The following is a 12,249-nucleotide window of genomic DNA, read 5'->3' on the forward strand; positions in this document are numbered from 1 at the left end:
GCATGATTATGCACAGGCTTTTATATCACGCTCGCATGTGTATATTGTATACCAGGATGCATATGTTGTATACCTATCAGTCCTGCATGTAGTGATGTAGAATATGTGCATCTTTAGTTCTCTCTTTTAGTTCGCGACTGGATGTAAATGAATTGATGTGTAATGCCATTCTTTCTACAGAATTTTAAACGATTAATTGATTCAATTCGCCACATCCTTGGCTAACCTCACCAGGAAAACAATGCGTAGGAGAGTGCGTGGAACTATTTCTCGAGCAATTCTGAAACGAAAGATGTCACATTACTCATTAGTGGTTACAGAAAAAATAGGGACTCGTTCGCTTGTGCGGTATGAAACATTGTATTTCCTATTTTTTCAGAAGTGGTAGAAACCTGTGGGGAAAGTTCACACTTTCACCCTTCAAGGCGCTTTCTAGGGCAGGGTGGTGGGCAGAACCCTTGCCCCATTCAGAGTCGTGTTCACGAGTTCACCGAAACGAAACTACACTTATGCAGTTTTAGCTCATACCCGAAAAAAGAGAGCTCCTTTTAATAAGATCGTAAATCTTTTATATTATGAAAGTTCAGCTTTCTTTAATACTTAGTTTATACGTCGCATTTTGGTCGCGTCGAATGTAATTCAAACAAATAACAATAGATGAGATTTATTCTAGCGGGTCTAAATGTAGTTTATCATTCATTATCTGTTGTTTCAATTACATTCGTGACTACAATGTGACGTGATAAAATAGGTCTTATGTGTTGTGAAATTTAATACACCTTTCATTCCTCTGTCTTGTGACCAGGAAAATAGCGCCCTACAGAGGTTTGACAAGTTTAACCAAGGTAGGATTTGTAATGAATACAAACTAAAACACTTACTTGGAATAATTGACTCAAACTGCGACTCTAGAAGTTTTCTTTGACGAAGCACTATCGCCCGAGTATTGAACCTTCATTTAATTGCAAGAGGCAGAATGCGGGCAATTTGCACACTGGCACTGCTCTTTGTGGCGCCCTGTTCCACGGCGTTCCAACTATTAAATAGGAAGGATAAGGAAGGATAATGTCAAAGAACACCCCAAAGGATTTGGTACAGCGAAACACGCTGTCATTATAGGTAAAGTTGCATCGCAATGAAATGGTTAGGTATGTTGTACAAAGTATCATACAGTATACAATGCTGTCATTTAATTCTGCTGTTATATAGATTATAATTTTAATTATTTTATGATTTCGAATGGTTTTCCGACAAAAGAATATAAAGACAAAGTATACTACATTATCGTTTGGTTAAAAGTTACAGTCGGGGTTGTGTTTCATTCTGTCATTTAAGTTAAATTTTCATTTTTAAATTTACGCGTATCAGTGAAAGTGATTTCGCAAAATATCAGTTGCAAGCTTGTTCAAACATTAACATCTCGAAGCGCTATAGCAAGATCAGCTTTTACGGCCAACTCGGGCTTACAATAGAAGCACAGGTCAAAACAAGTCCATAGACGGACATTTTGCATACCTTGCGCATATTGTTTTTCCAAGAATTGATGGATTCGGCGGAGAGTATCTGAGAAATGTTTCGGGACAACTTCCAGCTATTCAGACGTTTTTCGACTACGGTGCCTTCTCAACCAAAGCTAGAAATATTGCACCTACTGTGAGTATGGTTTTAATACTATGACGTCTTACAAAATGACCCTTACCTGCGCCCCATTCAGTTTTCGTATTACCGTCTCCTGATCTTTCATGAGATGAGAAGAAATTCACGAAGCGGGGAGGAATTTAAGCTACACCGATTCTTTGACATCTTGACAGTTTCTGACAGCGAATCATTCCCCCTCGTGCATTTCCCGAGAAATAATACCTAATATTTACTGCATTTAAACTGCATTTAATATAATTGCATTTAACTGACTAAAAGTGGAATAAAATTTTGCTGCAATCTTTAATTAACGTTGTCCTCAATCTTAAGGTAGTCATATCATTAATTGTTCAGTGTTAGATCCAAGGCCAGAACTCACATCACATTTCACTTTCTTTCCCTATATTTTCAGACGTGGATACTTATGACGCGCTGAAAGAGATTCCGTGGAGGAACACCAATATGAAAGTATGCCTCGTCAAAAGAGATCAGGTCAAGTTTCTGATAAGAATGACTGGACGCTTGAGGAAACGGAAGACTTTCTACCTTACGATGAAGTCGATGATAAATCAAACACTAAACAAAGACCTGGCGTTTATGTATAGAGCACAAACAACAACAATAACGAAATCATCTTGTATATCATAGCCATTTTCAACAGAATATCTCATTATGTCTATAGTAAAGATTTTCATCAATCATAAAGTGTTTCATGAACACAATTTTAATTACACTTCAATGATTTCTTTCTTACCTTATGAATTGTATTTTAACTTGATATATATTTTATATTTCCCAGGATTACTGGGCAAATCAACTTTGAACGTTTTTACGCATAAATCTGTTCTAAAACCTGACCTTTCATAAACTTGCTTTTCTCTACACCAATGGCGTTCAGGACGGTCACAGCCACATCTAAATTCGACACGTATGTGTCTTCCAAACTGTTGTTTCGAAGCACACCAGGACCTGCGTGGGAACACACAATTAGATTATCATGGTAGAATATTATATACTTGCTTTTCTGTTTCTTATTCAGTCAACTAGTTTAGGTTTCTTCCTGTAGTAATACTGGATCAATAAGAGATGATCCTTACTGGACCTCTAGGAAGAACAGTTTAGAACTGATGTAGTCTTATCAAAATTGCGCTCACCGCGTATAAGTACAGGAATGTCAACCAACGCACTGAACGGTTTGAAACCAAAGCCATGACTACTTCTCCAGCCTCCGTGGTCCGCAACTATGACTATCATTGTCTCATTCAACATTAAATTTCCTTAATTTGAAAAGATACCGTGTAATGCTTCATGTCTGAAATACCTGAGAAAGATATCCCAAACGTGGTGGTCCAGTGTAGGTAGTATTCTACAATAAGTTGTCGTGGTTTGTGTCTGAACTACCTGAGAAAGATATCTCAAACGTGGTGGTCTAGTGTAGATAGTATTTTACAATAAGCTGTCGTAGTTTGTGTCTGAACCACTTGAGAAAAGTATCTCAAACGTGGTGAAAGTAGCAGTTTTTACTTGGATAACCATCGTCCTTGGATACCTGATGAATCGCGGTTCTCACTCAAGCATTTGATCAGATACTTGAGCTTCAAATCCACTGACACCAGGGAACTGTAGTACCGAGAAGATCCCCAATAGGAATGGTGCCCAGCCAAGTCAAGCTGACCTACAAGAACAAATCAGATATCTTTCACAAGACTATCAACTAGGGGACCGCGCATTACCAGTTGGGCGAAAATGACACAGTCGACATTTCTGCCGGGTCTAGGGGGTTGAAGCCACGCGCACCCCTGTCTTTGAATTTTGAAAGTATAACAAAGGAGGGGGAAAGGACTGTTCCTCCGTCTCTGGACGCCCCCTTACCATACAGTTTACATACCAAGATGTACGAACGTTAGAATCGGATCATTCTTCAGCAAATTTTCTTTGACGGCAAATGCCGTATTCATATCTTTGTTATTGTAGTAGTTTATAACATCTTTGGGTTCACACGGCAGATTATCACCATCGTTGTCTTCACACGGCAGACCATCACCTCCATAGCTCCAGACATCTACATCTGTGTTGTTAATCGCGTAATTTTTCAACCATGGCCACGTGAACATCATTGCTGTCTGGAGAGAGATGGAGTTGCGTGGAAAATGGAGTGGCAAGGGGAGTCGGGTAGGGGGGTGTCAAGGGTAGTCGTGCGGGGTGTCAAGGGGAGTCAGGGAGTATCAAGGGAATTCGGGGACTAATCAACGGACCTACTTCCCTCGCGAGGATACTTTCGCCTATTTGACTCGAATTTGCAAGATTTAATTCATATTTGAACTGAGTAGAGCCATCGGGTTAGGCCCCGTGTACATAGGTGATTTTTGACGGCGGTTCTCTTCTTTTGGTGTATAATATTGAGTGAATTTAACATTTAAAATTAAGTGAGTTGATTACTTGGCCCAGTTTATACAAGTCTATTAACATGATTAATCAATCAGATCCGCTAGAAAGAGAGAATCAACTGTGTAGCTCTGGCTTGGTTGATCCCTAGGCTACAGCTCATTCCAGGCAGCACACCGCATCACCGGCTCAACCTCACCTGCAAATTCGGATCTTTTCTTTTCACTTGTGTAAAAATGGTCTCAGGGCGCCCACGACCACTTACAGGAGGAATACTGTAAGTAGTTTCATTCTCCGGATCACCATTAGTTTCCACTGTCCATTCATTATCGAACACTCCATGTTCCATCACGTTCATGCCGGTCAGAAACGAACTCCAGTTTGGCCCACTTACCTAAGAAAGATTAATGTATTTAGTAAGGATCATCTCATATTGATCCAGTGTTACTACACGGGAGAAAATCTAAACTAAACTAACTTTATTTATACTGCATAGCTCTTTCAGTTCTAAACTGTTAACTGCAGTTATTTTCTATAGTAGCTATTTTCTATGAAGAAACCTGATACGATGAGGCAAATGAATGTTTGCTTACTGTGGGAAACACTCCTCTTGCACGGGTAGTGTAGGAACCTTGTTCAAAGAATGACCTTAATGTTTGGTAATGTTCGGTTGCATTTCTCAAATACGAACCGCCCAAGCCATCTATACCTATAGAAAAGGTATGACAAACGTTAGGTTTTTGCCAAATAAAAACTCCGGATTCATGTTCAGTGTTTAACTGTTTCCACAAAGAAAGGCTTTTTTCAAAACGTCACAGACTGTTATTTCTTGCGGTATCAAGGGAAATATAGGATTAATAGTGATTTAATGGACTTGTTTATAGACTCAAATACTAACTCAGTCATCTGAGTTCAAACATTTTAACCCGTTTTGAATTTGACTTAGGACGAACTTAGAACGGTTCAAATTAGACTGTAGCCATAAACTGGTTTGATTTTCCCTTGAGGAGATTATACTCTCACGAGATTTATTTCTGTCCTTGGTGAGTTTACCCCAGATGGTTCCAGCTGAGAGTTCAGCTGACGAAAAAACGTTTTGCTTCACGTCAAAAAATCACCGGTCCTTGATAAGCTAGTGCATGAACACCTAAGAAACCTAAGATATATTATAGTGGTGCAAGTCTATTCAACTCTTTACCTCCCGAGTTAAAAATCATTGAAAATTATTCACCTAACTCTTATAAAAAAAGCTCAAAAACCTTTTTTCCTCAATTAAACTATGAAGTAGACCATATTATGCTGTTTCGTTTGCAAACGCATTATTCCGGTTGCCAATGTTACTATACTTTTCATGAAGTTATTTACCACTGGGCTTTTACATTACTTTTTAAGGGCCATTGGGATGACTACCTTAATTAATAAGGCTAGTTTCCACTCAGGAAAAATCTCCTTTGGATCGGACCGGACAGGAAAATTTCCTTTGTCGGTGAGTTCTCAGGCGGCGTTTATACAAAGGAAACTTTCCTGTCTTGTCCTGTCCGATCCAAAGAAGAATTTTCTTGAGTGGAAACTAACCTTTAAGGTAACAGTGTAATCCCTCATTAAAAAAAGTTTTTAAAAAAATGATAATAATAATAATAACCTCGAGCATCTTTCGAAACAAATCACCTCAAAACTGATCGCAACTTACCGATGATGATGGCACGTTTCGCCGTTCCAAATCCCTTTGGCATTGGCGGCATTGGCGGCATTGCTGACGCCGTGTCAGAAATGCTCGCACAAAGCACATCACGGATGATAAAAGACAACAAAAACACGCACAAGAAAATTGTAGTTATCACTTTCATCGCTTAATTTTCATACAAAACTTGCCAGAGACTCGGTGACTAGAACAAGAAAGGCGAGTTCAATAATTCTAAAACCAGACAAATAAATTTAAAACGAAAGTGATAAAAAGTTTTCTCAATATACTGATTGATATGCATGCGTGTGGCCTTGTTTATGTAAAACAGTCGGTGTTTGAGTCAAGCTGTTTTTAGCAAAACCAAGCACGCATTATGTATCGGAGAATTCCGCGATTTTGTGTCATCTTGAAGACACTAACGCAAATATCTTTGGTAGAATCATGACGTAATTTTGTGCACAGAGAAAGCCACATCCAGCTGACGATAATGAAAAGTGTAACGTTGGACCGTAAAACTGGGTGTGTCTGTGTCCCAGGGACCATTAGCAAACTTGCAATTAAAGCTTGCACCATCGTCATAATATGAATCAGTCCCACATCAGTCAAGTTTTGGAATATGTATTTCCTTCTATGTACAGCTTTGTATATATCTCATTCTCTTATATATCTCTCTCTCTCTCTCGTAAATATCTCTATTATATGTGATTGTGCGAGTGTTTATATAGTGCTCGCCTTCATTAAATCATATCATCAAATCTGACGTATATGGCGCGCAAACTATGGTAATGCAATCCGATCGTCCGACAACTAAGATGCTGCTATTACCATAGAAGGCAATTCACTGCGTTATAATTACTTTTACATCCAGCGCATAGTTGCTCCTCTGACTTCCGTTTAATTAAGCTGTGTTATAGCGCTGCTAGAAGTACGTCATCAATGCGAACCGCTATACCGTTACCATATAACTGCTGAGATTATGCCTATACTTATACATGTATGTGTATATTCAAATCTACGCTACAAAAGTCTAAATGTTGAATCAATAACGCAAAGAGCTTTCCTAAAATAATTGGAAATTATCAAAGATAGACTTTAGGTTTTCGCTGTGACCTAAGCACCACAGCTTTCCACACGTTTGCATGATTTGCGTGCGCCCATCGGAGGAAAAATCGTATCCACAATCGACATTATCATCATTCGCGCGAGGCAATCGTAATAATCGCGTCATCAGCAAACTCCGTAATCTCTTTGTTGTTTTTTGAGCATTTTTTTGCAGAAAAGATTTCGTCCAAGTGAAGCGATGCCAAAATTGCAACACAAATGTAATTGAGTTATTGACGCTAAAATCTCCTCTGGCAAAACGCACTAATTCTGTGCTTCTCGAAACGCGATCAATAAGTATATATGAAATAAAGCAAGTGGATTCTTGTCACGCGACTACTTATTATTTCAACGAAATAGACAAAATACGTGTAATGCATAACACTTACATGTGAGTTTTTCTCGTAGACTTGTAGACTAGCCACACGTACTGGTACCGCTTAACAAGCAAGGCAAATATGTGGTTATCCACGTGACCAAAGGGGGTGGGGCGAGTGGAATTAACAACCCATCTGCGAACGAGCGATGACGTCGATAGCAGCAGCTTGTGACAAAGTGCTATTAGTAAGCCCACAGCTGTGCATAACTTGTGGCGGACTCGTGGCGGACTCGTGGTGGACTCGTGGCGGACTCGTGACGGACTCGTGACGGACTCGAGACGGACTCGTGACGGACTCGTGGCGTTTAATATTAAACTTATAATTCCCGCTAGATCACAGTGTCAATGATAGCATATCAAAATCCGATTTTCCTGTCAGTTATAGTTCAGTTCGGGACGCTATTCGGTTCATAATTAAAACCGGCAGGGGTGCGCTAATGGTGAAAGTAGACATTCAGAGGGGCGTACCGTATTGTACCTATTTATCATCCAGACGATCGTCAGTTCTTGGGAATGCGATGGCGCGATAAATATTTCGTTGACCAAGCTTTACCTTTTGGTCTTCGGTCTGCACCCGGGATTTTTAACACGCTAGCTTAGCTCTTTGAATGGATTTTGCAACATCAATAGGGTGTAGTAGATGTACTCCACTACCTTGATGATTATTTCACTCTCGGTCCGGCAGGGACCTTCAGCTTGTGAAGATGCGAGTGCCGCGTTTACCGATAACAGCCACCATTTTTCGTCGGATGATACTCGCTACTTGGCCTGCGCAACTATCGGGACGCATTGTTCTGGGCGACATGCTGTACAGGGTTCTTCGGTTTTCTGCGCTCGAGCGAATTTACCACGACCGGTACCTACGACCCTACAGTCCATTTGTCGTTGTCGGACATATCGGTGGACCAGCGATCGAGTGAATCCGTCGGTTCCGTTTCTACGCATCAAAGCTTCGAAAACGGATCAATTCTTTAGAGGACATACACTGCGACTGGGCCGTACGAACACTCCGATCTGTGCCGTGCATGCCTTGGTCCACTTCCTCCAGCTCCGAGGCTGCTCTCCAGCCCTCCTTTTCGTGTTCAAGAACGGCACCCCTCTATCCCGAGATCACCTCGTGTCGTGGACGCGCTCGCGCGTTTGGGTCAGAAACTTCGGGCCGCAGCTTCCGCATTGCATTCGCGATTAAAAAGTGACGTATAAAGTAGGCCTTATACCCGCAGAGGGATGTTTTTTGATATTGTTGTGAAATTCAATACACCTTTCATTCCTCTGTCTTGTGACCCGGAAAATAGCGCCCTGCAGAGGGTTTGACAAGTTTAACCAAGGTAGGATTTGTCATTAATGCAAACTAAAATACTTACTTGGAATAATTTACTCAAACTGCGACTCTAGAAGTTTTCTTTGACCAGAAGCGCTATCGCCCGAGTATTGAACCTTCATTCAAGAGGCAGAATGCGGGTAATTTGCACACTGGTACTGCTCTTTGTGGCGTCCTGTTCCACGGCGTTCAAACTATTAACTAACAACGTCAATGACAAAGAACATCCTAAAGGATTTGGTACGGCGAGGCACGCTGTCATTATAGGTAAAATTGCATCGCAATAAAATGGTTCGGTGAAATGATACAAGCTGTCAAGCTGTCACTTAATTCTGCTGTTATATAGATTATAATTTTATGATTTCGACATCGTTTTGCGACAAAAGAATATAAAGATGTCAATGTATACAGTACTATAGTATCGTTTGGCCAAAAGTTACAATGTTTCATTCTGTCTGTCATAAAGTTAAATTTTCATTTAAACTTTCGCGCATAAAAGCGATTTGGCAACATATCAGTTGCAAGCTTGCTCAAACATCTCGGAGTGCTGTAGCAAGATCAGCTTTTACGGCCAATCCGGGCTTACAACAGAAGCACAGGTCAAAACTAGTCCATGTACAGACATTTTGCATACTTTGCGCATATTGTTTTTCCAGGAATTGATGGATTCGGCGGAGAGTATCTGAGAAATGTTTCGGGACAACTTCCAGCTATCCAGACGTTTTTCGACTACGGTGCCTTCTCAACCAAAGCCAGAAATATTGCACCTACTGTGAGTATGGTTTTAATAATAGCTTACGAAATGACTCTACCTGCGCCCCATCCAGTTTTCGTATCACCGTCTCCTGATCCTTTAATCCAATCCAATCACCTTTCAGATCAGCGCTCCGAACTGGGCCGGATACCTCACAAGTATGGATGTGACTCAGTCAGGCGTTTACAGCAACTACTGGACGGACGTCGATGGTAACCCCCCAGGAGAGGCAGGTCATCTCCCCCCGGTATCAGGACGCGGTCGACCACAAACCATATTCAGTGCTATCAAAGAACAAGATCCATCAGCTAAGGTAAAGTTTAAAACCTTCTAAGTTGTTGTATAAAGTTTAAAACCTTCTATGTTGTTGTATAATTATTTTGCAGAAAAAACACACCAAATCATCAAGCGAACTCAAGGCTATGCATTTATTCAATCGTTGCCTTTATAAGCATCATTTAAATGATTTCAAACTTTACGTGTTTTATACGTACGTACAGAAAACGCGACAGTGGAGAGCAGCTCTTCGTCTCGATTTCCTTCAAGTTAAACTGCATTTAATTGACTAACAGAGGAGTAAAATAATTAAATTAACAGTGGAATAAAATTTTGCTGTAATCCTTCATTGACGTTGCCCTTCTCAATCTTAAGTTAGTTATATCCAAGGGCGGCACTCTCATCACATTTCACTTTCCTTCCCTTTATTTTCAGACGTGGATACTTTACACATGGAACTGGTTCACGCAAATTGCTAAAAATAATCCGCATGTTGATCACTGGTACAAGTGTTATGATCCTTGCCGGCCAGGAGAGAGCGCTTATGATTGTGAAAATAGACAAGACTGGGACGTTACGAGGAGGACTGTCGAGGCCATACAGAATGATAAACCAACTTTAACATTCGTTCATTTTGGTTGGTATAAAGCTATGTTTCTCACTTCGGACAAACTGATGAATATTGTCTCCTAGCCATGTTGCCTGAAGGTAGACAAACCCGGAAACATGCATTGTTTGCTAGTCTTTTTACCTGAAGATGGACAAACCAGGAAACATTGTTTCCTATAGCCATGTTTCCTGAAAGTGTAGACAAACCAGGAAACATTGTTTCCTATAGCGATGTTTCTGAAGGTAGACAAACCAGGAAACATTGTTTCCTATAGCCATGTTTCCTGAAAGTGTAGACAAACCAGGAAACATTGTTTCCTAGCCTTGCTTTATGAAGATGGACAAACCAGGAAACATTGTTTCCTAGCCATGTTTCCTTAAAGACAGACAAACCAGGAAATGTTAGCTAGGTGAACAGGATCAAAAGCAAGTGCCGTGGATCAATTTTATTTTTTCCCCTCTTTACCTAGACGCTGTTGATGACGCTGGTCATCATACTTACTGGGGAAGTGACGTGTACTATGAAATAGTCAGACAAAAAGACGTGCAAGTCGCTACCATCTTAAACACTCTTGCGACAACCAAAACCTCGTCAGGAAACTCGATGTTGGACGAAACTATCGTAGTAATAATCGCGGATCATGGCGGCTATAGAAATGGCCACGATTGGACACCACCTTTTATTGCCGAGGTTCATGTACCTCTTTTATTCAAAGGTTTGTAATATATTGGATTATAGCTCTCCTCTTCCTAACTTCCTCTCTTATTGATCCTGTGTTACTACATCACTACACACAGGAAGAAACTTTAACTAAACTAACTTTATTTACACTGGATAGTTCTATCAGTTCTAAACTGTTCTTCCTAGAGGTCCAGTAAGGATCATCTCTTATTGATCCAGTGTTACTACAGGAAGAAACTTTAACTAAACTAACTTTATTTACACTGGATAGTTCTATCAGTTCTAAACTGTTCTTCCTAGAGGTCCAGTAAGGATCATCTCTTATTGTTCCAGTCTTACTACAGGAAGAAAGCTCTACATTCTTGATTTTTCACTGCACAGGGCCGGGAATCAAGAACGTGGACATGGACAAACTGGATTATCGTGATATATCGAGTCTTGATATGCCAGTGACTGTCCTCAATGCTTTGGGTATCGAGCCAGGGAAATACATGAGAGGAAGAGTTCTGGAGGAAATGTATTGAACTAAACAATAATTTAAATATTCTGATAAATATACCGTTTTATAAAAAAGCCTTTCTTTGTATATTTTCTTAACGAGAAGGGGGCTAACAATGGTCGAATCCATCCAGCTTTAGGGGCCGCATTTTGCCTGTGTTACATGCAGCGTCAGATCTGACTCGGGATATTTTTGTCGGTGTACAGCAATTGTACAACAACTTCAAGCTGCAGATATTCACCAACGGCAAATTGCTGGAAAAGAGCAGAAACGTTTTGTGGACGCATTTCCACTGGCACGCCAAATTTCAAAGCGCTATGCCAAAGGCAGAGTTGTGTATATTGATAGCACGCGATCAGATTGCTAGCTTACCGATAGAGAATTAGTAAAATGACTCAACGTATAAACATGCAATCATAAAGTTTTAAACATGTTCTTGAAATGTTCTACATCACCTTTTAAACGAATCCAAGATTGCTGTAAGCCATCGTACCAATGAAATTTCGACGGCAAAACCAATAAAGCGTGCACGAACGATCATAAGGATTAAGGCGATAACGCCATCGACTTTGATAATTCGGATTGTTCTGTAACACAATTGTCGTGAGTTGATCTTTCGATAGTCTTGTCTTATCAGTGATACTTACGGGTAACTCAAAAGGATGGGAAACAACATTTATTTCGACAATATAGTCAGTTTCCTCAGTTTAGGAAACAATACTTTACAATAAACAATACTGCTAAGATTCTATCAGGATGAAAAGTCAGCATCTTCACCCACGCATTCCATTGGCATTGCTTTAAACACAAGACGATGTCAAAACAAAAGTGTGGCATTTCACAGCATTTCCACGTCGATTAAGAAAAGGCATTTCAAAAGATTTTTATTTTTGCGTTGCCATTTTAGGTCCCAGAGGGTAA

The 12,249-nt window shown here is 40.3% G+C and overlaps 2 protein-coding genes across 3 annotated transcripts; one reads left to right on the plus strand and one right to left on the minus strand.

Moving 5' to 3' along the window:
- Positions 1–960: 960 nt before the first annotated feature.
- LOC114526819 lies at positions 961–11,357 on the plus strand. Of its 2 annotated transcripts, XM_028548342.1 has the most exons (7): positions 961–997; positions 8,658–8,775; positions 9,165–9,280; positions 9,387–9,575; positions 9,974–10,175; positions 10,618–10,863; positions 11,211–11,357. In XM_028548342.1, exons 1-7 carry the CDS (start codon positions 977–979, stop codon positions 11,351–11,353), a joined length of 1,035 nt encoding a protein of 344 aa, XP_028404143.1. In that variant the 5' UTR covers positions 961–976; the 3' UTR covers positions 11,354–11,357. The 2 variants fall into 2 exon arrangements, with proteins under 2 accessions (XP_028404143.1, XP_028404144.1); XM_028548343.1 differs by lacking the exon at positions 961–997 and having other exon boundaries at positions 8,488–8,775.
- On the minus strand, positions 1,746–7,236 carry LOC114526818. Its single transcript, XM_028548341.1, has 8 exons — positions 7,198–7,236; positions 5,714–5,909; positions 4,617–4,732; positions 4,223–4,417; positions 3,527–3,761; positions 3,188–3,313; positions 2,793–2,915; positions 1,746–2,607 (listed from the first exon to the last, which is right to left on the minus strand). Exons 2-8 carry the CDS (start codon positions 5,868–5,870, stop codon positions 2,468–2,470), a joined length of 1,092 nt encoding a protein of 363 aa, XP_028404142.1. The 5' UTR covers positions 5,871–5,909; positions 7,198–7,236; the 3' UTR covers positions 1,746–2,467.
- Positions 11,358–12,249: the final 892 nt, after the last annotated feature.

The sequence above is a fragment of the Dendronephthya gigantea genome, unplaced genomic scaffold (genome assembly GCF_004324835.1).
Source record: "Dendronephthya gigantea isolate DGI-Jeju-01 unplaced genomic scaffold, DenGig_1.0 000042F, whole genome shotgun sequence".
Classification (NCBI taxonomy): domain Eukaryota; kingdom Metazoa; phylum Cnidaria; class Anthozoa; order Malacalcyonacea; family Nephtheidae; genus Dendronephthya; species Dendronephthya gigantea.

Coding starts and splice junctions, on each gene's coding strand:
- LOC114526819 (XM_028548342.1), top strand. CDS start 977: ATGCGGGCAATTTGCACACTG. Junction 998..8,657: donor TGCGGGCAATTTGCACACTG/GCACTGCTCTTT, acceptor CGGGTAATTTGC/ACACTGGTACTGCTCTTTGT. Junction 8,776..9,164: donor GAGGCACGCTGTCATTATAG/GTAAAATTGCAT, acceptor TTGTTTTTCCAG/GAATTGATGGATTCGGCGGA.
- LOC114526818 (XM_028548341.1), bottom strand. CDS start 5,870: ATGAAAGTGATAACTACAATTTTCTTGTGCGTGTTTTTGTTGTCTTTT. Junction 4,418..4,616: donor CAAGAGGAGTGTTTCCCACA/GTAAGCAAACAT, acceptor AATCTTTCTTAG/GTAAGTGGGCCAAACTGGAG. Junction 3,762..4,222: donor GAAAAGATCCGAATTTGCAG/GTGAGGTTGAGC, acceptor ATCTCTCTCCAG/ACAGCAATGATGTTCACGTG.